This window comes from Mauremys reevesii, linkage group 8 (assembly GCF_016161935.1).
Source record: "Mauremys reevesii isolate NIE-2019 linkage group 8, ASM1616193v1, whole genome shotgun sequence".
Classification (NCBI taxonomy): domain Eukaryota; kingdom Metazoa; phylum Chordata; order Testudines; family Geoemydidae; genus Mauremys; species Mauremys reevesii.
Window position 1 is genome coordinate 55,088,328 of NC_052630.1, and position 24,832 is coordinate 55,113,159.

At 49.5% G+C, this 24,832-nt stretch overlaps 2 protein-coding genes across 6 annotated transcripts in view; one reads left to right on the plus strand and one right to left on the minus strand.

The window, feature by feature from the left end:
• The window catches only part of SMG7 (SMG7 nonsense mediated mRNA decay factor), a 102,355-nt gene extending 99,897 nt beyond the window's left edge, over positions 1-2,458 (plus strand). For all 5 annotated transcript variants that reach the window (XM_039483754.1, XM_039483756.1, XM_039483753.1 and 2 more), the window contains one exon: positions 334-2,458. In XM_039483754.1, coding sequence (XP_039339688.1) covers positions 334-447 — 114 coding nt within the window. In that variant the 3' untranslated portion in view covers positions 448-2,458. The remainder of the gene's footprint in view (positions 1-333) is intronic.
• A 2,311-nt stretch (positions 2,459-4,769) lies between these two features.
• The window catches only part of NCF2 (neutrophil cytosolic factor 2), a 29,250-nt gene continuing 9,187 nt past the window's right edge, over positions 4,770-24,832 (minus strand). Inside the window, exons 8-15 of the mRNA XM_039483759.1 lie at positions 23,964-24,105; positions 22,756-22,818; positions 21,972-22,050; positions 15,262-15,308; positions 14,433-14,584; positions 14,241-14,352; positions 8,569-8,740; positions 4,770-5,378 (exon numbers count right to left, since the gene is read on the minus strand). Of these exons, the coding sequence (XP_039339693.1) occupies positions 5,281-5,378; positions 8,569-8,740; positions 14,241-14,352; positions 14,433-14,584; positions 15,262-15,308; positions 21,972-22,050; positions 22,756-22,818; positions 23,964-24,105 (865 nt within the window). The 3' untranslated portion in view covers positions 4,770-5,280. The remainder of the gene's footprint in view (positions 5,379-8,568; positions 8,741-14,240; positions 14,353-14,432; positions 14,585-15,261; positions 15,309-21,971; positions 22,051-22,755; positions 22,819-23,963; positions 24,106-24,832) is intronic.

The window sequence follows — 24,832 nt, forward strand, 5'->3', positions numbered from 1 at the left end:
GATTTACCATATCTGTGTCTATTTAAAAAAAATGATTCTGCATTTCCATTGCTTATTAGTCTGGGATGAGTTTTAAGGCAATGGGAATTTCTGTTCACGTTGACTTGTTTTACGGGCATACAGGAAAAAAGGAGGAGTGTTAAGAGGAAGAGTCCTTTCAGTAACTAATCTGTGACCCTGACACTTACAAAATCATCCATTCCAGTGAAGAGCATGGTATAAATACTGAGGGGAGGCAGGAGAAAATGGGAGACTTGTCAGTCTGGGAAATGTATACGAGAAGGGGCCCTCAACCAGGTATTAGTGTTGACCCTTGCTTTTTTATTTCTTTAGTCCATCTGGTCCAGTTCCATGATGCATCCTGGACCGTCAGCCCTGGAGCAACTGTTAATGCAGCAGAAGCAGAAGCAGCAACGTGGACAAGGCCCCATGAATCCACCACACTGAGAATGAGGTGGCAATCCTTGCAAAGAAAGGCTCCATAAACCATGGCATGTTGGGTCTGCAGGACTCGCCCACACAGTCCTGTGCAGGTGGCAGCCCTCTCTTCTGTTCCTTGCTGTCAGGAGGGCGTAAGTGCTCCACCAACCACTGAGTGTGCACGAAATGTCCGCAGTGCAACAAAAAACATCAGGAACTCTCCCATCCCCCCAGCCCTCTGGAGGGAGAGAGGAACTGCTGTTTGTCTCACTCAGTAATCTGATATCACCGCCTCTCACCTTCTCCATCGTGCATGTCCCCAGCCACATGGGAAGTAAAAGCTGAGAATGAAGGGCAGATGGGAGAAGCCAATGAGAACTTCTCAATCCTTTTCCTCTCTTTGGGGAGATAAAATAGGAATCCATTAATGATTGCTTTGCTGACTGAGAATGTAGTTGAAATTATTCCTAAACATCTTTATTATTATTACTATCTCAGTAGTAAGATCACACTGAATTCTTCCATACACAATGTGCTTTGTAGTCAGTGTGTAGCAAAGAAAGCCCCAGTCGCTGCTCTGGTCAGAGGTGGGTGGTGACAGGGTGGGGATCTATCTCCTGGGCTAGTGAAGGAGTTTCATGAAGGAGAGTCTGGCACTTGACACCACTTCATCCTTCACTCAAAGGCTCTGGCCAGCCCTTGTGTGGGTTAGAGACTCCAGCGTAAAATGCCCTCTCTGTAGGTGTTCAAGCTACAATGGGGGACGCAGTGGGCATTGCAGTGCAAGCAAGTAACTGCTACGGGGTTTTAAATTAATGTTTCTGATTCCTATACGTTTTACTGTAGCATAGTGACCAGCCTCACAAAGGGCAGACTAGTCTGTGCATTCACAGCCTGACTCCTTTTAGTAGGTAGGTAGGTAGGAGCTTTCAGCGGGTTTTTTTTTGTTTTTTCTTTCTTTCTACCCCCACCCTCCCCTTGTTGCTGGATGCTCATAGTTTCATTCCCGATGTCAACATCCCACAAACAAGTAATGGGTCCAGCACGATGGGGTAAAGAAGACAGTCAGCTGGGCAGTATGGTGTGTACACAGCCCCATAGGTATACATCAACTCCAGACTCGCACGCAGCTGAGCCCCAAACCTCCAGTTCCAGAGTGAAATTCCAGGCATCACAGACGCGTGTAACCCACACACGGAAGAAAACATAGCGCCGTTCACTTCTGAAAAGGCGCAGAAAGGGAAATACAGCATTTTATTTGCTATTTATTAGGGGAAAAGGAAGACTGGAAATCTCATATAGAAAAAAGGACAGCATTTCTGTTCGTTTCCCAGGGAAGTTATGGAAACAAGCTAAACGTCCGTTTGCAATGCTAGCCAGAGGGGCATTTTGCGTGTGATGATTCAGAATCGCTGAGCTGAGAAACAGCTGCAGAGCAAAGCACATGCAGGAGCCTCAGTGACACTGGAGTCTGGGCAGCCCCAATTAATACAAAAAGGGAAGATTAGAGCTTAGTGCCCTTCACAGGGTATGACTGGCTCCCCCTTGCCCCTGCACTAGCAACATTACTGTTCTCTGTTGCAATTCTAAGAGAGATTTTCTTTGAAAGCTCTAAAGAGTGAAGCTCCCATCCTAGTGGTGGTGAATACAAACCGAAACCTTCTGTGCTTCTCTTCAGCCCTCCCAGTTTGTGTATTTTGAGCTGTGCACCCAGGCAGCTGCAACATTCCAGTGCTTGAACTGTCACTGACTCTTGCACCCTAGACAAGCTAACCAGATTCGCCATCTCACGCCCAGCAGTGCCAGAGTCCCAGCCACAGAGTCCCATTTCTGCATGAGAATCTGGTGTTTGGAATGTTTTCTGAATCTTGGGCTGGGATTCCCCATCCCACCCTCCGGTGTCGGAGTTACGTAGGGCTCGGGGATTCCCAACAGAAACTGGTTTGTGTCGTAAGCTTTTTTGTGTTTTTCGTCTGTCTGTGCAAGACCTGCAGCTGCTGAAATCAGCTTTGCCTTTAATTAAACCATGTTCTCTCCATCCAGGTGTGAGTAGCATTTATTTCCTGTTTAACTGAATGGAAGTTATTTAGATTCTCTTTTTGTAGAAAAGGGAGCGAGGTTCAGACTAAGGAATATAATATTCATGTGGGATTGAAAGATTAAGTGAGCTAGAGAGATTCCGACTGGACTCAGCATGGGTGAGCCAAACGGCAAACATAGCACAGGGGCTATGAACACTGAACTGAGAATGATGTATAGGGAGTTCCTGACAAAACTTTCACTTGGAAGGCTGATTATGTCAGACTGCCAGAGCCCGGAGAATGAGTTAAACTTTAATCCTGAGGGCTGATGGAAATATTTAGGGCTGGGGTTCCCAAACTGTGGGATGTGCATCGCTGGTGATACATGAGGCTGTAACAGGGTGGGCTGCTCCTTTTTAAGGGATCCCAGCTGACCCCTGTTCAAGGACATGGCCCCTTTAAGGAAACAGGAATCCAAGGGAGCCGCAGACTAGTTGGGGGAATGGGGTCAGGTGTTAAGCAAGTAGCCGCCACCTTAACATAAAACCCAGCTGTTACGTGACTCCCAGAAGGAGAAGTACAGGACAGCATGAAGTCAGGAAAGAGGCTCCCTAGGATGGGGAACAGAAAGGGAGACTGGTGGGCTGGAAAATCCCATACGCTCCAGAAAGTGTTAATGAAGAAGATGATGTGAGTCATGGGCCCAGGTTCGGAGGAGACTTTTGTGTGTAGAACTCCTGTGAGGCCAGGCTTGCAGTGGGACTGGCAGCTCCCTGGCTCAGAGAGAACCAGATTGGAACTGGGAGCCGGGAGCCTTGGAGTAAGGGTAAACTGGCTGAAGCTTCTTGGTGTCCAGTTAAAGCTCTGGATGTCCAGCTAAGACTCCCCCACCCCTCTGTGCCTCCCTGCTCTTTGACATACTCTCTCACCACCAGAGCCCGTCTACACTCCAGCCAGAACCTGTCTCCTCAGTCTAACACCATTAGAGCTGGGAAGGAAATGGTTTTCCCCCCATGTGAACCTTTTTTACCATTTTGAAACTTCCCCATTCTGCATCATGATGGAACCGCGTTCTTTTGAAGGGTGTGTAAAACCGAGCAAGAGAGCCCACCTCAAAACAGCCAATAACATGGTGGTCAGGGCACTCACCTGGGATATGGGTGAGACCCAGGTTCAGGTTCCTGGTTTGAATGCTGGGTTGGGTGTGTCTCCTGTTGGAGCTGTTCTATAAATAATTAGATATTCACTGGATCGCCCTCATCCAGGTGAATGCCCAAATCACCAGGCTGTTCTAGTGTGTGTGAGGGCAGGGGGTGTGTCTCTGGTTTTGAGCAGAAATTCCATCCTGGACCTGAGACCTTCCCTGATGATGGTTTTGTCAAAACTCTGGTACATTCCTGTAGAAAATTTTGGTTTCAACAAAGTGGCATTTTCCGATGGGGGGTGGGGGAGGGCGGGATGTTTTGTAAAAAAAAATTCCTGACCAATTCTAAATCTTCTGTCCTCTAACCTAACGCCCACACTCCCACAGCCAAACTCCTTTCTCAGACATCCCCAGGAAGATCTCCATCAGCCTAATTCACCACTTATTTTACTGAGTTTGTAAATACTTCAGTTGAGCCTAATAAGGTCTAAAATAAATGTGCACAGAAGGAGAAATTTTCATGTGGTACTTTTAACTGTCTTTTGAAGGTGGTATGTGAATCAATAAAGTTTGGGATGGTAGGGGATTGATAGAGAGATGTGGAGCCTTTTGTCCACAGGCCATTTGTCCATATACACATCAGGATGGCATTGACCATGTCCTTACTACCTGATGGATGTTTGGTCTCAGTTCAAGTCCTAGTGGCACAGGTGTCTACGCCATCCTTGATAGAACTGTTCTTGTCATAGTAACAATGTGGGGCCAATTCTTAAATGAGCTTTGGAAACTGAATTGCCTTGTCTGAGGTTAGTACCTTTGTCAGGTTTGAGGCACATTAGTGGGGCAGTGTAGGCGAGCCAGCACTGTAGTGATGTGGTAGCTTTCATGCTTCTGTTTTCAGACATCTTTCAAGAACAATAAATTCACTTGAAAACAAATATCAATATTTCTATGGGTAGGAGTGTGGGGACTTTCCAGAACATACATGTTAGTACTTAGAATGGGGAAATTGCCTCATAAAACGTGTAGGACACCCAATAGTGTAAATATCAGTGCAGAGACTTGACAGTAAGTTTATCCATAGCTCCTGTGCTACCAGAAGGGATAGTAGCTCTGATATGAGAAAAGGTGCCTTCCTAAGGGTTTTGAGAAATCCCAGCTGCTGGTCAGTGAAGGTGAAGCACTGAAAGAAGAGCCATTTTATTGAATGATGGAGCAGAAAAAAGACAGTCATGTTGGAAGGAGGAAAGGGAGAGGTAGAGTTATGGATGCTGACAGGTAACTAATGATGTGGCAGGATTAACCTGTCCTGATCCTTCGCTCCTGACCGCCAGCTCCTGTTCCATTCTTGCTGGCAGTGCCATAAATAGAACAGTACTGCCCTCTTTGAGAAGCGGTTTCTTGATTCTTGCCAGAGGCAGAATAGATGGGAGAGCTGCTGCTTCTCAAGTGGTCTAAAAGCACAACTGTTCAGGCAGGCCTGAGTGGCTGGTCTCCATGCTGGGAGATGGTTCATAAACAAGGTGCTAACTGGGACATGTTTAAATAAGAGCTGGGGCAAACCAAAAGGTGAAACAAAAAAAATTAAGGCTTTTCTTACGCACGAGGGTAACATCTCTGTATACAGTGGTTAATGAGAGAAGACATCTTAAACGCTACTGTTGCACATCCTGGGGTCCTTAGGCTTCTGTGGAATTAGATTTCAGGGTTTTCGGCATCACTTTTTTGAACAAAAGCTCGGGGGAAAATGCCCACCTTCCCCTTGCACTGGCCTTCCAACCACTCTTCATTCACTAGAAGATAAAATTACAGGGAGACGCTTTTTTCGCTGTGGATAAGTTTATAAACAACATCACACCCCAAGAACCGAGCAGTGCCTAAGAGCACCGTTAAGCTCCTAAAATGGGTAAATAGATGTGCTGAAAGTCAGACAAAGACGTGGCTAAAGAAGGAACTGAGGGAGCCAGTGGACAGACAGGATGGACAACTGCAAAGGCTCAAGTCGGAGGTGAAAACAAAGAATAAGCTGCAGAACTGGGAAAGACCGCAGGTATTTCTGAAACCACAGGAAACAAGCGTATAGAAGGAGTAAATAGAGCAGTGAGGCCTTAGGCAGATAGGAAAGAGAGCAATCTTGCTTTATTTTTTTTTTTTAAGTAAAAAAAATTAATTCCTGGGACCTGAGGACTGACTGGAAATGTGGAAGGGAGATGATGGAAGTAGGTGGACGCAGAAGTATTATCTTGGATACTATGGTGATGGGCACTAGTATGAAACCCTGAACATCGTCCAGATAAAATCAATAGCAATAGTGAAGTCTCTGACTCTCTCCCTTTCTGAGGAAAAAACTGATCTTCAGTGTAAAGCTGCAGCCAGTAGCAGGCCGAGGCACAAAGGACAATAAGGGGAAGCTTTTCAAAGGCACAAAAGCCTGCTAAGTGCCAAACTTTCAGTGGGATTTAGGCACCAAACTGCCCTAAGTTCCTACAGACCGAGTTCGGGGGGGATGTTGGCCCTGTATAAAAGACGATGGAACAAACTTAAGGGGCAAAGCCAAATATGGTGTGAGCAGAGCCTGCAAGCTGTCACTGGTCACATCAGAGAGTACAAGCCAGAGCAATAGAGATGAATGAAAACCAGCAAGTGTCACGATGAGGACAGCAGCTGGGGCAATGGTGCAGTGAATGGAGTGTTTGAATTTCCAAAAAACGAATGGAAGGAAGAGCCAGCTTTTCCAGGCAAGGGCTCTTAGCTCAGTGAAGAGAAGCAGCAGGATCAGGGCATTAGAGGGCTTGATCCTGTGCAGTGCTGGTGCCATCTGGGCATATAAAAGCAAGGCAAAAAAACCTGAGTGGGACAAGGAGGGAGTGTAGGAAGACAAGACCCTTCATTAATGACAGAACCTCTGTACAGCCACCAAATTATTCCTGCCTTAGAGCAGGCATAAGATGCTACAGGCCACATATAGCTACAGGCCTCGCATACTGAGGGATTCACTAAAACCCATCTCTCCTGCCATGCTCATTCTCTGCCAAATCCGCCCTTCTTCCAACCTGAGCTCTGGAGGCAAGGGAGTGGGCTCACCAGTTCAGGGCGGAGGGCTGAGCCTAGTTCTTATCCTTATCTGTGCCTGCTGTAGTCTGTTCATAACTGCACTGGAGCATACCAGCCTTGTCCTCCCTGCTGTGCTTCATGCACAGACTGAAATAGTCAAGGCCAAAGTATCGCTGCCAGCAAGGCCCACTGCACATCCTCACACCCCATAAAGCTTGAACTGTCCTGGAAACACCGTGGACTGGTATTGGGAAGGATCAAAGGTTCATACAAAATTCTACCCTAAACCAATCACTGTCAGAGAGCAGTGCAGCGAAAAAGGAAACTGATTAGGAGAGGGCCTGGGGAAATAATTGAGTGGCTTTGTTCCGAAGGTGCGGGGTGGTAGCAGAGGCTGAAATGGCCACCCTGGTTTTTCCTTTCTTTCAAAAAGGAAAACAGATGTTCAGAAAGTGATTAACAAACTAGCATATCTCAAGCGGGATAGAACTCGAGGCCGACTGAAGTTGGCTGAGCTTGGACATGTAGTGTGTTTAAAAAAGAAAAGGGCAAAAATCGGTGTGGCTGTATTTGATAGGTGTGGGACAGGGCTGCTCTGAGGTGGATTGGAAAGGGAGGTCTGGTAACATCCAATACTGTTAAACCTGGAAATGAGGGTAGAACTGGAGGATCGGTGTGTGGGCTGAACTTCTGCTGGGGATGACTGGAACTAAAGCTAAAGCTGGTCTAGAGAGAACTAGAAAGCTTCCATGTGTAGACCCTAAACCCTCCTTAGCCTGCTGCTTCATTGGGTTAGTCAATTGGCTGAAAATCTTGCTCACTTCCTGTGCAGCACATGGGACAGAAGCTGCCCTTACCTTAGCACAGGGGTCAGCAACCTTTCAGAAGTGGTGTGCCGACTCTTCATTTAGTCACTCTAATTTAAGGTTTCGTGTGCCGGTAATACATTTTAATGTATCTTTCTATAAGTCTATAGTATATAACTAAACCATTGTTGTATGTAAAGTAAATAAGGCTTTTAAAATGTTTAAGAAGCTTCATTTAAAATGCAGAGCCCCCCAGACCGGTGGCCAGGACCCAGGCAGTAAGAGTGCTACTGAAAATCAGCTCGCGTGCCACAGGTTGCCTACCCCTGCCTTAGCAGGTTTGATCCTAAGGCCTTGTGGATGGTAAGAAAATTTGCAACAGTGTAAACAAATTGATGTAGTTACTGGTGCAATTTTTTTCTCTGTATAGGCAAGGCCTAAATGGGGGATCTCTAGAGTAAAGGGAACCAGGGACTCATTTTGCAGGTTTCAGATTAAAAATGCCCATCTCTTGGAGGGGGGAAGGAAGGAAGGCATCTTTCTTATCCTCTTCCACACTTTCAACCTTCAGGATTTGAGCATTATCCCCACAGCCCTAAGACCACACCCAACAGCCTCTAACCAAGCTTCTTTCAGCAAGCTTGTATTACTACAAACACCGGCGATGGTAAATTGTCACATGCAATGCTGGCTTTTGCAGCAAAGGGATTACTCTCTGCAGGTTGGAAGGTAGAGAAGCCTGTGCCTCAGCCAGGGGTTCAGAAGCAGCTGGAAATAGGAGAGTTCTACTGGTCTTACCTACTTGACTCAATATGTGGTTGAGCCGACAAAGCACAAAATGCAGGGTGAGACCCAACAGACTGGGTAAGCGGCCGGAGAAGTTCTCAACTGACTCATCTACACCCATCAGAAAGGTGATTTGCTGAAGAGCTACTGCTAGATAACAGCTGGCTAAATTAACTTGCAAGGATTTTTTTGTCATGGTTTTTTGGAGGAGCTGGATATCCAGGGCACCCACTGAACTCAATGGGAGCTGATGAAGGTGCTCAGCACCTCTGCAGTCAGGCCAGTGCTCCAACCAGGACTGGGGGCCCCAGTCCATGTCCCAGCAGCATAAACCCACCTTTGGATAAAACAAGTATCACATCTCCTGCCTGGAACTCCAGGTCCTCGGGCTGGATGGCTTCATAACCGTATCGAGCTACCACGTGATTTGCTTCCAGCTGTTGTGGTGGTGTCTTCTGAGTACCCTCCTCAGCTTGGCCATCTTCTCTTCTGGGTAAATCTTTGTCTCCCTAATACAGGAAACAGCCTGTTGAGATGCCGCTTGGTGTTTCCTTTAACATGCATGTCTATGTAAGAAAAGCTACCAACTGAATTTCACAGGAGGAGCTAGCAATGCTCTTACACTGTAAGTTTACTTGTATGTCAGATGAACTGTGTACGTCTTCCTCTATCCAGACAGACTCATTTGGTAGTTCTTGGGCAATGTAATTATCCTATATCTTCCTTATCTACTGTACCTACGGGGGGCGCTTTGGCCCGAAGGTGGGGGGAGGGGAATAGTGTGCATTCTAATGCTTTGTAAAGCATGCTGAGGCCCTTGTGTGAAAGGCATTGCAGAAGTGCAAGACACTAGGAGTAGGACTTGGGCCCTTCTCCTAGGTTCACTTGTAGCCTGAAGCCTGGCTCCCAGGTTCCTGCCGTGAGATCAGCCCAGGACTCAAACAGCCAGTGAAGTGGTGGGCATGGCCTGCACTCACCAATCCTCGCCTGTTACTGCTAGGTCAAGGGGGCTGAGTTTGTCTCCAAGGCAGGAGCAAGAAATCAACAGCTGGCCCGCCAGGGAATCCACTCATGTGTAGGGGTCAAACCCACCCAGCCTCCCTGGGGAAAGCAGCCATTGCCAAAGCCCCTGAAGTGTCGTCTGCCCCCCGCCTCCGCAAGGTTGCACTGATGCGACAAGAATGGCTTACGGAGAAACACGGATGAGCCTTGCTTCTGTCCCCCTCTGACGCTCTGCAGTGTGCGCGCTCGAGGTAAAATGCCTCTCAGAGCTGTTCCTGCAGCTGGCTGAGCGCATCAGGAGGCCAGGCTGTCCTTTGCAGGACATTCGATCACTACTCATAGACTTTAAGGTCAGAAGGGACCATTATGATCATCTAGTCTGACCTCCTACACAAAGCAGGCCACAGAATCTTACCCACCCACTTCTATAACAAACCCCTAACCTATGTCTGTGTTATTGAAGTCTTCAAATTGTGGTTTGAAGACCTCAAGCTGCAGAGAATCCTCCAGCAAGTGACCCATGCTGCAGAGGAAGGCGAAAAACCTCCAGGGCCTCTGCCAATCTGCCCCGGAGGAAAATTCCTTCCTGACCCCAAATATGGCGATCAGTTAAACCCTGCGCATGTGGGCAAGACTCACCCGCCAGCACCCAGGAAAGAATTCTCTGCAGTAACTCAGATCCCATCCCATCTAACATCCCATCACAGACCACTGGGCATACTTACCTGCTGATAATCAAAGATCAATTGCCAAAATTAGGCTATCCCATCATACCATCCCTTCCATAAACTTATCAAGCTTAGTCTTAAAGCCAGATATGTCTTTTGCCCCCACTACTCCCCTTGGAAGGTTGTTCCAGAACTTCACTCCTCTAATGGTTAGAAACCTTTGTCTAATTTCAGGTCTAAACTTCCTAGTGTCCAGTTTATACCCATTTGTTCTTGTGTCCACATTGGTACTAAGCTTAAATAATTCCTCTCCCTCCCTAATATTAATCCCTCTGATATATTTATGAAGAGCAAGCATATCCCCCCTCAACCTTCTTTTGGTTAGGCTAAACAAGCCAAGCTCTTTGAGTCTCCTTTCATAAGACAGGTTTTCCATTCCTCGGATCATCCTAGTAGCCCATCTCTGAACCTGTTCCAGTTTGAATTCATCTTTCTTAAACATGGGAGACCAGAACTGCACACAGTATTCCAGATGAGGTCTCACCAGTGCCTTATATAACGGTACTAACACCTCCTTATCTTTGCTGGAAATACCTCGCCTGATGCATCCTAAAACTGCATTAGCTTTTTTAACGTCCATATCACATTGGTGGCTCATAGTCATCCTGTGATCAACCAATACTTCGAGGTCCTTCTCTTCCTCTGTTACTTCCAACTGATGTGTCCCCAATTTATAACTAAAATTCTTATTATTAATCCCTAAATGCATGACCTTGCACTTTTTCACTATTGAATTTCATCCTATTACTATTACTCCAGTTTACAAGGTCATCCAGATCTTCCTGTATGATATCCCTGTCCTTCTCTGTGTTAGCAATACCTCCCAGCTTTGTGTCATCCGCAAACTTTATTAGTACATTCCCGCTTTTTGTGCCAAGGTCAGTAATAAAAAGGTTAAATAAGATTGGTCCCAAAACTGATCCCTGAGGAACTCCACTAGTAACCTCCTTCCAGCCTGACAGTTCACCCTTCAGTATGACCTGTTGTAGTCTCCCCTTTAACCAGTTCCTTATCCACCTTTCAATTTTCATATTGATCCCCATCTTTTCCAATTTAACTAATAATTCCCCATGTGGAACCGTGTCAAATGCCTTACTGAAATCGAGGTAAATTAGATCTACTGCATTTCCTTTGTCTAAATAATCTGTTACCTTCTCAAAGAAGGAGATCAGGTTGGTTTGGCATGATCTACCTTTTGTAAAACCATGTTGTAATTTGTCCCAATTACCATTGACCTCAATGTCCTTAACTACTTTCTCCTTCAAAATTTTTTCCAAGACCTTGCATACTACAGATGTCAAACTAACAGGCCTATAGTTACTCGGATCACTTTTTTTTCCCCTTTCTTAAAAATAGGAACTATGTTAGCAATTCTCCAGTCGTACGGTACAACCCCTGAGTTTACCGATTCATTAAAAATTCTTGCTAATGTGCTTGCAATTTCATGTGCCAGTTCCTTTAATATTCTTGGATGAAGATTATCTGGGCCCTCCGATTTTGTCCCATTAAGCTGTTCGAGTTTGGCTTCTACCTCAGATGTGGTAATATCTACCTCCATATCCTCATTCCCATTTGTCATCTGTCCATTATCCCTAAGCTCCTCATTAGCCTTATTAAAGACTGAGGCAAAGTATTTATTTAGATATTGGGCCATGCCTAGGTTATCCTTAACCTCCACTCCATCCTCAGTGTTTAGCGGTCCCACTTCTTTCTTTGTTTTCTTCTTATTTATATGGCTATAGACCCTTTTACTATTGATTTTAATTCTCTTTGCAAGGTCCAACTCTACATGGCTTTTAGCCTTTCTCACTTCATCCCTACATGCTCTGACCTCAATAAGGTAGCTTTCCTAGCTAATCCCGCCCATCTTCCACTCATTGTAGGCTTTCTGCTTTTTCTTAATCACCTCTCTGAGATGCTTGCTCATCCAGCTTGGTCTACAACTCCTGCCTATGATTTTTTTTCCCCTTTCTTGGGATGCAGGCTTCTGATAGTTTCTGCAGCTTCGACTTACTGAGATACCTGGATTCAAAGCCAGGCTTCTCTCCACCCTTGCACTCCTCATCAGAGCTAGGTTGTGCCTGCCTTTGTGCTTGATGGTTACCTAGGTCACCAACAGCTGCAGGGCATACAGGGCTGGGCACCTCAGTAGCTTGACTCATTTCCCTAGAGGACTGGGGTTGTAGACAAGGTCAAAGAAAGGTCTGTGCAAAACCAAAGGAGAGTGAAGTTCTCTTGCTTGGGTCTTGCTGCTCACCTTGCTCAGCACAGGCACTTGCTCCACCATTCTAGGGATGGGGTGAAATCTGGAGTGGAACTGAGTTCTTGGGGAGGCAAGTGGAAGAGGGCTCGGAAGGACCCCCACCACCAGAGAAGTTTAAAGTTAGAGCCTCCCACAAGGGCTCTGGCATTCTCTGGAGGTGCTGTCTTTAAAAATATAAAAATTCAAACCAGCCTCTGCACATGGCCACTGCTGGGAGTGGGATTGCTGGGGGGCTTGTTCCAGGGAGCTGCCACCTGGCCCCCAGCATACCTTGCAGGCTCTCACCCCAGCAAGCCGTTTGTTCTTAGACTTTCACACAACCTCTTCCCACCTAATGGGCTGTCTAGTCCTTGAGAGACGGCCTGTGCTGCGCCGAGTGTGCTGGTCCCCTTTGCATTTGGGACCCAGGCACAGCAGTGGCCTGGGGTGGGGTGTTCCAGTCTGTGAAAGATGGGAATTGCAGGGTAGGTACAGTGGAGAAAGGGGCTGATTTCTCATTTTGAGGGTCTGGCTTCTTTGAGATGCACCTCTGGCCCTGCCTTCCAGTTAGGGTGACCAGACGTCCCGATTTTATCAGGACTGTCCCGATATTTGCTTGTTTGTTCCGCGTCCCGACCGATGTTCAGTCGGGACACTGGACGGACAAACAAACAATTTTGCCCTCCGCTCTGGCGCACAGGTGGAGCCTGGAGGGGCTTTCGCCCCCACCCCCGCCCTGACCCCTCCTTCCCCCATTAGATCCCTCCCCAAATCCCTGCCCCCAGCCTCGCCCCCTCACGGCCCCATTGGATCCCGAGCTGGGCCTGGGGAGGAGACGCCCCCGTGTAGCAGCCTGGGCACACGGGCCATGGCCAGATGGGGCCGGGAGCACTGCAGTGCTCCAGCCCTGCAGCCCATGGGGCAGCGCAGTGGGTCCAGGGGCAGCGCGGCCCGGGGGCGTGGGCCGCCGGAGACATGCGGCAGAGCGGGGCTGCAGGGGTGAGACTTGTCCCAGGTGGGGCGGCCGGCGGACAGGGGCGAGGAGCCGGTCAGGGACCCCGAACCCATAAACTTCCCCGTCACTGCCAGGAAGGAGCCGCTGGAGTACAGCCGAGCGGGAGAGGTGCGGGGCTCCCCACCGGCAGCGGGACATGCCACATGTGCCTGGGGCGGGCTGGGGGGCAGGAGGCTCCGCGGGGAGGGCAGCGCGCGCTGCCGGGGTGCTGTGTGCGATCCCGTGGCGCGGCCCCTGTGAAACTGCTGTTGGGTTTTTTTTGTTTGTTTTTTTTCCCCGCCGCCTTTTTTTTTTTTTTTTTTTTGCTTTCCCCCTCGCGTCCCGATATTTCATCCCTCTGATCTGGTCACCCTACTTCCAGTTCCTGGTAACTGGGGATCTGGGGAGGGATGGGCGTGGGCTTGTCATACAGGAGCCCAAATCTGAATAAATTGGGCCCAAATTTAGAGGGGAGCATGAGCTGATACAATTTCCAACTCCCTGCCCCAGTGCACGTTACCCCGGCCCAGAGTCATTCCAATTTAAGTGGACTCTCACTTACGTAATGCCCTGTCATGCACACAGCCCCCCTCTCCACCCCCACACACTCACACCACCGATTCCAAGAGAGTCCGTGCCAGGGTACTTGGCCAGGAGGCAGGAATGTACCAGACTGCACCTACTTTAGCAGACACCTTCTGGGTCCCGGGGTGTAAGTTACACCAACGGGTGCTCCCTCAAACACGCAGGTTCTCAGACTTCATTGCATCATGACCCCCACGCCCAGGCTGCATGTTTGAGGGCCATGGGGAGTTTTACACCACTTTACGTAGCACTTTTGAGTTTGGCCCTCAGCTCTGGATTTACCACATTCTCTCTATTACTGTCCCTCAGACTGAATGACTTTCGAATATCCAGATTCTCAAATACCGTATTTCTCTCCCAAATTCAGCCAGCAGAGTCCCTGCTGCTGCTAAGCTAGGAATGCTGGTGCCAGAAGAGCTGTCCACAGTCAGTGAGCATTAGAACCCAGGGTAACTGACCTCTGTGACGTCGCACCACAGTGTCAGGCAATAGTCCTTAGCGTGACTCCATACTGTCTTCATGCTGTCCTCGCTCAGAGTTACCAGCTCCTCACTCTCTGCAGGCCGGTACCTGTGTCACAGGGGAAAATTAACGTGAGACCAGAAGCTCCCTGAAGATGAGGATGATGCTGAGACGGGGCAATAGCTCACCTCAGTTTTGTATGCTCTGGTGAGAGCTCCAGTTTCTTGCACACCATGTCCAGGAGTTCGCTGTAGGTGATTCCAAGCCGGACTGGTATTGCTACTGTATACTTGTAATGCACCTTGAGAACATATGGGCTTGAGGTAGCTGATCCTACATCCTGCGGGGGAAAAGTGGGATTGAACATTGCAATCTGCACCACAGAAGCCTTATTGTATAAATACAGGTAGTTATGACTCGTTAAAAAACGAGGAATGAGACCATAAATCAGGGCTGGCATGGAAACAGAAACCTTTCGTCTCTAAGCCACTGGTTCCATTCTGACCCAGATCACCAGCAATCTGCCAGCTGGGAGTCTTAATAGCTTTTCCAGCAGGTAAGTGTCTATGTCACAAAAGCCACCATCACAACTAAGGCTTATTGGCAAACATGGTGGCAATTCTAGGAGGGAAGCCAAGCCACTTTTGACCACTCTGAAAGCAATTTGCTCTCGCCAGTCAGGGCACGCTAGTGCAGATGGTGTAAGAGAAACTTGCATTGCCCTGGCTGTGCAGGGGGAGGACAGAGGATACCTCTCCAAAAGCTACCCCAATCATTAACTTACCAGCACAGTAAAAAGTCAAAGGATGTGCTTGGGTGCATTGACAGTCTTAGATCCTGCTGTCCAGCTGAGCCTCAGCCTGGCTATTACTTTTCAGAGAGGCTATCAGTCTAGAAGGTGACAAGCTCAAAAGCGCAAACATTCACCCCAAGGTACAATAAATGCTTGTGTATATGGACAGTAAGTATTCACCCTTCAGGGGTTCCTCTCCACAAGCACACAGGGACATTTATTACCTTTGCAGCTTCTTTCTGCTGTTTTCCAGAAGCACCAGGACCGTGAGCTGAATGGAGAGCAGAGGAAAAAGTAGGTGAATGGACTCTAAGCAGATAACTATTGTCACTCTCCATGCAAATATACACTCAGATTCATGGCAGCCCCCTCACCCCACATCTCTCATTACATCAAACAATGACAGATAAGCACATTAGCTTGTTGCTGCTAAAATGAGTGAAATCATTAAAGTGTCATTAGGTTTTGCCGTTAGCACCTCATTGAGATGAATGGAAGCAACCCAAATCTCTGTGACTCAGCCCAATAACACTGCATCAATCTACACTTGATTTCACATTTTAAAGATTATTTTTGCAACCATAGGGCATAGAGACAGTATTTTTTTTAAAACATAAAAGCACAAATTGCTGGGTAACATAACATAATCTGCACTGTGTGGCTATTTGTGTGGCTGAGTGAGCTCCTTAACCACTGGACAGTGCACCTAGAAGAAGAGGTTGGTTCACATGTAACAGTGGATGAAATGTGTCAGACTTGCTCAGGGTTCAGTTTATAATGGTCTCCCTGGGGCTTGACAAGACACTGTAAATTCCAGCACTAATGGTAGCCAAGTTAGCGCAAGTGGCAGAGGTCTGGATTTTTAGAACGGAAGGGAAGTTAGACTCCCCATGTTTAGACTGATAAACTAATGATCAAGATGTACAAACATGTATGCAGCTCTCATCTCTCATACCACTTACATTCCCGGCTCAGGGTTTTGGATCTGTGAAGATCTGTTAATCTGTGGACTAGGAGTCAAACCTCCTGGCTTCTGTTCCCAACTCTGCCCCTGCCTTGTTGTGTGACCAGGGGCAAGTCACTGGGGAGTCCCCATAACTCCAGGTGCTCAACACTTTTGCAACTGATCTCTCTGTGCATCTGTTTCCTTCTCTGTACACTGCAGATACCCCTGTGCGTTAAGAGTTAAGGTTAAATTCATGGGAGCAGATCGTCAGCTGGTGCAATTGAAGTCAATGCAGCTATGACAGTTTATACCAGCTGAGGATTTGCCCCCTGGTTTGTTAATGCTTTGATACTGGAAGTCATTACAGAATGGCCAGTGCACCAGGGTATTCAATATGGTCCCACTGTGAGATTTGTGCTCGGTTTTAAGGATTTTGCTGGGCTAGAGAGCCTGCTGGATGTGACTGTTCCCTGAGCCTTCTGACCCCCAGAGGGCTAACTGGTGTGGCTGTCAGCTCTGCTAGCATTACTAACTGTTACTCTGCTAGTGTCTCTGAAGGACAGATGACTGGGAAAGGAAGTCTCTCTTTTTTTTTCTGGGAATTTTTAAACACTGCAGACATTGTTAGTTTTTTATGAAAAATTTAACAAATTGTTGGAAAAACTGGTAAATGCTCAAACTAACTCTCATTCTGAAAGAGTGCCATTCTTGGTCCTTTTTTTTTTTTTTAATGAAAACTTTCATCCAGTTCTTTAGTTCCCGCCTTGCTGAAGGTGGCTTTGTTTGGCCCGTGTCCTTTGAAAGCGATTGCTCTGTTCCAAACAAGCCAGCCGGCTGCCAGTGTCGTGTCCCTGTCCGACACCTGATTATGTTCACAGACAGCTGTGTCTGGCTCTAAAGCAAGTTCAGCTGCAGCTGTTTCCACCTGCCACCAGCCACCATCCAATTCAGTGCAAAGTGGCCCCTCTGTTGACAGTCTGAGCAGAGGGCAAGGAGTGACAGGGTAGAGGTGGTTCTCCTGCTCGGGATGGAAGCCTCGTTCCAGAGCCTTTGCCTACCCTGCTGCTCCTTGGTTCTGCCAGTTCAGGGGCCATGCAATGCTTCATTCACCAGCACAGCACTGCCCACGATCCAGCTCAGACTAAGGGATTGGTGACTGTTCATTGTCAATGCTTTATTGAGGGTTGGCTGTCAATAGCCAGGTCTTGCAGGCAGTGGCTAATGACCACTTAGCTTAGAAGTAAGCGTAGGTGTTTCCTGCTCATGTTAAGCTTTTTAGTCTCTGAGGGTTATGCCACTTCAGGAGTTGCAGCTTCTTGAGAAGGCAGGGGAAAATTAAAGTTATGCTCGATATCTGAATAGGGTTAAAAGATTTAGAACATAAGACTGCCCATATTGGGTCAGATCAATGGTCCATCTAGCCCGGTGTCCTGTCTTCTGCCAGTGGCCAGTGCCGGATGCTTCAGAAGGAATTAACAAAACAGGCAATTATGAAGTGATCCATCCCCTGTTGTCCACTCCCAGCTTCTGCCAGTCAGAGGTTTAAGGACACCCAGAGGATGGGGTTGCTTCCCTGATCATCTTGGCTAATAGTTATTGATGGACCTAACTTCAATGAACTTAGCTAATTCTTTTTTGAACCCCAGTTATACTTTTGGATTTCACAACATCCCTGGGCAAAGAGTTCCACAGGTTGACTGTGTGTTGTGCGATGCGCTACTTCCTTATGTTTGTTGTAAACCTGCTGCCTGTTAATTTCATTGGGTGACCCCGGTTCTTGTGTTATATGAAGGGGTAAATAACACTTCCCTGTTCATTTTCTCCACACCACTCTTGATTTTATAGACCTCGATCATATACCCTCTTAGTCATCTCTTTTCTCAGATGAATAGTCCCAGTCGTCTTTAATATCTCCTCACATGGAAGCTGTTCCATACCCCTAATTGTTTTTGTTGCCCTTCTTAGTACCTTTTCCAATTCTAACATTTTTTTGAGATAGGGTGACCAGAACTCCACATGGTATTCAAAGTGTGGGCATATTATGGATTTATATAGGGGCATTATTATATGTTCTGTCCTATTATCTACCCCTTTCCTAATGGTTCCTAACACTGTTAGCTTTTTTGACAGCTGCTGCACTTTGAGTGGAGAACACATCTTCAGGTTCCCTGAAGACCTCGGCTAAGACCATGAGTCAATGTAAAAAAAAAAGTCCCTCTGCAGAGTCCACTGAACATAAGAACAGCCATACTGTACAGATCAAAGATCCATCTAGCCCAGTATCCTGTCTTCCGACAGTGACCAATGCCAGGTGCTTCAGAGGGAATGAACAGAACAGGTAATCATCAAGTGATCCATCCCCTGTTGCCCATTCCCAGCTTCTGGCAACAGAGGCTAGGGACACCATCCCTGCCCATCCTGGCTAATAGCCATTGATGAACCTATCCTCCATGAATTTATCAAGCTCTTTTTTGAACCCTGTTATAGTTTTGGCCTTCGCAACATCCTCTGGCAAGGAGTTCCATGGGTTGACTGTGCGTTGTGTGAAGAAATACTTCCTTTTTGTTTGTTTTAAACCTGCTGCCTATTCATTTCATTTGGTGACCCCTAGTTCTGGTTTTATGAGAAGGAGTAAATAGCACTTCCTTATTTATTTACTTTCTCCATACCCATCATGATTTTATAGATCTCTATCATATCCTCCCTTAGCCGTCTCTTTTCAAGCTGAAAAGTCCCAGTTTTATTAGTCTCTCCTTATATGGAAGCTGTTCTATGCCCCTAATCATTTTTGTTGCCCTTTTCTGAACCTTTTCCAATTCCAATCTATTTTTTTGAGATGGGGCAACCACATCTGCACCCAGTATTCAAGATGTGAGTGTACCATGGATTTATATAGAGGGAGTATGATATTTTCTGTCTTATTATCTGTCCCCTTCTTAATGATTCCCAACATTCTGTTCGCTTTTTTGCCTGCCACTGCACATTGAGTGGTGGTTTCAGAGAACTATCCACAATGACTCCAACATCTCCATCTTGAATGGTAACTGCTAATTAGATGCCATAATTTTATATGTATAATTGGGATTATGTTTTCCAGTGGGCATTAGTTTGCATTTATCAACACATTTACATTTGATCCTGATCATCCAACTGCAGGCAGCCATCCAAAATTGCATCAAATGAGGCCAAAGATGGTAGGCAGGTTTTTGCTGTCTAATACAGGGGTTCTCAAACTTCATTGCATCACAACCCCCTTCTGACAACAAAATTACTCCACGACTCCAGAAGGGGGACCAAAGCCTGAGCCCGCCCGAGCCCTGCCACCTCCGGTGGGGAGGACCTGTAATCTGAGCCCCGCCACCCAGGGCTGATGCCCTCAGGCTTTGGCTTTGGCTCTGGGCGCGGTGGGGCTCGGGCTTCAACTTCAGCCCTGGGTGGTGGCATGGGGCTCGGGCTTTGGCTTCAGGCCTGGGCCCCAGCAGCATGTTTAACACCACCCCAGCGCCCCCATTAAAATGGGTCACGATCCACTTTGGGGTCCTGACCCACAGTTTGAGAACCAGCAAAGAATCCTGTGGCACCTTATAGACTAACAGATGTTTTGCAGCATGAGCTTTCATGGGTGAATACCCATTTCGTCGGATGCAAGAACTTCTTCGGAAGTTTGAGAACCAGTGATCTAATAGAAAAGCCATTCCAACATTAGAACCCCAGATCAGGATCTTCTAGGGTGCCAACCATGTCCCAAATCTGGTCATTCAGACACGATGCTCCCCATGAAATGGTTCAAAGGGTTTGGAATGAAAACGCTCACTCATCCTCTTCTCCTCTCAGCCTCACCCTCCACCAGCCTGGCCAGCTTTAAGAAGTGTTAACCACTGTGTCTTAGCACATCTGAGGGCTTCTGGTCCAGGTCCAACAGGCCTGCCAGCAGCTGACTCCTTACAGCACACAGCTGCTTTCCATTCTGGGGTCAGAGGACGCTGTCTTTGGGCTTGGCGAATGGGACAGTTTCACACCTTCATTCAGCAATTGGAGCCCCCTCCTTCTCCTATCAGGCAAATGCTGGAGAATAGTGTGGAACTGGGGACTCCAGCAGCTTGCAGTGAAGTCAGCCGCTGCTGCTGCAAACCCAGATCCATCTTAAATGGCACAGCATGCAGTGACAGCGAGTACAGTCCCAGACAGCCCCAGGAAAGGCAGGCAGCAGCCTGCTATGGGATGGTCTTGTGCTGATTTCCCTGCACTGGGAGGTGAGTGAAGTGGGTTTAGTTCTCAGCTCTGCAAGCTTGGACAAGATGCTTAATTTACTCTGTGCCTCAGTCCCCGCTCTGCAGGATGGGGACAACAACAACTCCTTTGTCTGACTTGTCTATTGAAATGATAAGTAGGGAGTTCGGGACTGTCTGTGCAGCATCTTGCACAATCGGCCCCTGATCTCAGTAAGCGCCGCTCGGCACTACCACATCACAGATTGTTCTCAGTTACGGTGTCTGTGTGCGCGCACACTGGGAGTGCAGCATTCACCGCAGTCCAGACAGCCCTGAGCCAGGCACACTGAGGATCTTTTCTTCTGAGGGAGTAAAATCAGCCTGACTGTCCATATGAGATGGAATTGAAGGTTCAAGCAGCTTTTCAAACACGGCCCTCGTGCCTCCTGTCCCAGGTGCACTGAACAAGCAGTGGGAATCTCTGAAAGCCCAAACGGGCCAAATACTTTGGAGCAGGGTTCAGAGCGCTGGGAGAGAAGCCCACATTCAAAGCTAAAGCAGCAAGACTGGGTCCAACAGTCCCAAGTAACCCCTCAAAGGCAGTGAGTGTCCACAGCGGGCAGCCTGCAAACCACGAGCATCTTCCTCCCGAACGCGCCCCGCTTGTACCCAGATTCTGTGCCAGCTTTGGGCCCTGGCTTTGTACTGTTCCCCACCTGTGAGACAGGATTTAGGGTGGGAGGTTCTTAAGTGCCCACGTGATTTAGGAGCACACTTTCAAAGTGATTCTAAGTGAAGGCTTGTGACCATCCAACCCTCTGTTCTTCTAGTCCATCACCAGTGCTATGCCATATAACACTACAAATGACCGTGTCCCCTGCTCCGGCCTCTCTTGACTGCCCCAACAGCACATAAGGGCCACACAAGAGCTGCAGCTGGCTGGGACCAGTTCCCCCAGTGCAGGTACAGCAGAGCAGGGGTGTGCTGGGGGCTGCAGGAAAGAGGGGCAGGGCCGCCCAGAGGATTCCGGGGGCCCGGGGTCTTTGGCGGCGGGGGGTCCCTTCCGTTCCGGGACCCGCCGCCGAAGTGCCCCGAAGACCCGCGGCGGGGACCCCCCGCCGACGAATTACCGCCGAAGCGGGACCCGCCGCCGAAGCACAGCCTGGTCTTCGGCGGTAATTCGGTGGCGGGGGGTCCCCGCCGCGGGCCTTCGGGGCACTTCGGCGGCAGGTCCCGGAACGGAAGGGCCCCCCGCCGCCGAAGACCGGGCTGCGCTTCGGCGGCGGCGGGTCCCGCTTCCCCCGCCCCGGCCTCAGCCTCAGCCTCAGCCTCTTATCCGAGCGCATCTCCGGCGGGGCCTGGGCTCCGTCCCGCTCAGAGCCGCGTGGCGAGGGGGCGGGGCTGTGAGCTCCGGGCCGAGCGGAGGCAGCTGCCCCGCCCCCTCCCCACGCCGCTCTGAGCGGGGCGGGGCTCAGGCCCCGTTGGAGCTCCCAGCCCCGCCCCCTCACGACGCGGCTCGGATCGGGGCGGGGCTCAGGGGCTCGGCCGGAGACTCGGCGCTTGATGCGCTGAGGCTCCAGGAGAGGGGCGGAGGCGGGAGCCTCCGCTCTTCTCTTGGGGGCCCCTGCGGAGCCCGGGGCAAATTGCCCCCTTTGCCCCCCCCTCTGGGCGGCCCTGAAGAGGGGGCACACCATCAGATAGGGTGAAACTAACACCGAGTGCTTGTTCCCACCAGCTACTGCTGTCTCAGTGATCCCCGGGTGCGACGGTCACTGACCTGGTGCTGGAGACCTGGGCTTTTCCGGAGCGGTGGAACTGGGTGGGGCAGGGATGTCCGACTCAGATGGCGTTTCCTCCTGTGAAGGATGTGACTATAGTTAGTGCTACTATTGGCCGGGGGCAGCACTGGGAGCTGGGGTCCTGCTGTCCTGCCTGTGAGATTCCCTTTTAGCCACCAGGCAGAGTTGCTGCTTTGGGCTCTTGGGGGGTAGGATCTGTGCATCACATCCCTGCTGGGACTCACTGGCCTCAGGCATCCTGGAGGGGTGGTTTGGGTAGCCCTAGCTCAGCTCCCCACCACATGTGATAGTGCTGCAGTGCTGGGCAGTATCCTGTAGGGGGCAGTGTGCATATGGAGGGAACTGCCTGGCAGAACCTCTACGTCTCTCAATCCATTCAGGTCCTGCTGGAGAGAGTGGGGTGATGAAACACTCAGTCTCCCAGCAGCGCAGGCAATCCCTGGCTACTACACTATGGACCATGAGATCCGCATCTACCGAGGTATATGGACATTCATAAAGGTGGGGTGCCTTAGTCATCCTGATTTGGGGGAGTCCTGGGTGCTCCAGGAGCAATTCATGCAGCCCTAGTGAGCATGCAGGGCTGGAGAGCATGAGGCAGTGGGCGCTGGGGGGGTGCTGCAGGCAGGTGCCCCTGCATACAGTAACAGTGACCGGGCTGTAGGCTCTGGTGAGCTGTAGCATCATTCTCCTGGTGTGAGACACCACTCTGCTGGGAAACATCTATTCCAAAGGGGCTGCTAGTGCGCCAGCCTGACTTACCCGGACCTGCGGCTGGTTCTGGAGCTCCACAGCCTCAAGGTAGTTACAGGGGACAATCCCTTTCTGTGGGGACGGGAGACACACAGACAAAAGCAGGAGTGGTTAGGAGACTACGACAGCGTTACGCATTAACATATGGGTAGAACCACAGGCTGGGAAGGAGCAACTCAACCATGCCCAGCAGTCTGGGGGTCTCCTCTACACCTGTAGCCTGGAAGGGCAGCTGCAGCAGAGTTTAGATTTGTTTCTCGTGGCCTCTTCCAGTTCAGAGAGGTGTCTGAGCAGCCTAGAGCTGAACCTACTGTCCCAGGAGGAGGATGTAAGAACAGGGAGCATCCCGCCCCTCCCCCACCCCCGCAGGGTATCTGATCAGATAGCAACCAAGCTGCTCTTGGTGGCCTTTCTCAGACGGCTCGCACTTCTGTGTCATGGAGCTAGTGTGGGCTGACACAGCTCGGGGCTAGTGCCCGAGACTTTGCTTTCATGTGAGGGGTCTGGCTGCAGGTGCAACCTCAGGGCTCTTGCACTTTGGGGTGAGGGATGCATCTGAGGCCAAGGCGCGGCTTGGATGGCCTTTTGAAGGTCATTAACAACAGATGGGGGGAGGTGCTGAATGAGACCAGCTGTACAGGAAGGAAGTGTGGTCAGGCCTTGGAGCTGAGAGCCCGGCATCCCCTTCCTGGCTCTGCCACTCACTTGCTGCTTCACCGTGGGCAAGTCCTTTTGTGGCTTCCGCTTCCCCACCTGTAAAACAGGGACCTCCCGGGGGTGGCGTGATGGGTACGGTTAAAGTGCATGGGGTGCGCTGTAGAAATGCAGGGCCTGAGGTGGAAGTGGGGCTGGGGCAGGTGAGCAAGGCAGTCCGTGCTCAGATGCTGGCTGATGGCATTAGAGGATGCCAGGAAACAGCTCCCCCAGGGACCTGTAGCAGGGACCTCAACCAAGCCTAGAAACACATCTGTGTTTGCAGCACTTTGCAGGCTGCAGCGAGGACCCTAAAGCACATGGGTCAGGTACCAGGCCCCAGCAGAAAAGCAATGACATACAAAGCAACCCAGCAAACCCGCCCAGCAACTGGGGCCTGGCAATGCCCCCTAGGGGTCAGTGGGGGCTTTGGCATTGCCTTCAATGGAGCAGGAGCAGGCCCTTAGCAAGTGCCAGCCAGCACTGGCCTGGCAAAGCCCACGTGTGGAATGGGCTCTAAGTACCTTCCCGTTGAACATAACGGTGGCCCAGTTGTCCTTCTCCTTCGTCAGAACAAAGACAATGTTTCCCGGCAGGACCTGCAGCTCATCTGCGGTCTCGGGCGTGAACTCGAACAGCACACGGTGAGGCTCCCCTTCCAGGGCCCTAGATGGGGACGCAATGGCTGGGTCAGCTGGGAAGAGTGCTGCTGCCTTCCTTAGCTTTGTCTTGGATCTTTTGTTCTCCTGGGCCTCTCCCCTCCTCCCTCTGTTTCTAGTGGCTGAGGCTGTTGCAATCACTATGTCAGAAGGATATCGTTCTCCCTCACCCTATCTGCTCATTTTACCCCATTAGCCCTGCAGTGGGAGAACAGACAGCTGGATTTTGGCCCGATGCACCCCTCACTGTGGTATCGAAGCACCAAGTACATCATCCCCATATGTACAAAGCACCCTTCATCCAGAGACCTCCAAGCACTTTACAAAGCAGGTAAGTAATAAGTATCATTATCTGGCTCCATTATATAGATGGGGAAACTAAGGCACAGAGTGGCAAAGTGACTTGCCAAAGGTCACTCAGGAGGTCAGTGGCAGGGCTGGGAAGAGAGCCCAGGACTTCTGGCTCCCGGTTTAATGCCCCATATTGCCTCCCATAAGCAAACTAAGAGCTGATTGCACAGTGTCCTCCAGGCACTGATGTAAGAGGCAGCAGGAATCCTTAACTCTGGGAGCCCAGGCCCAGTTTGAGGGCAGTAATGAAACTGAGTGTTTGATTTGTAGAGGGAGTGCCGGGGAACTGGAGTCGGTGAAGGAATAAATATGGCCACCCCATAAGCCCTTTCTCTGAATACAACCAGGCTCCTGTTTCCCTGCTTAAGCCCCTTGTCACTTTA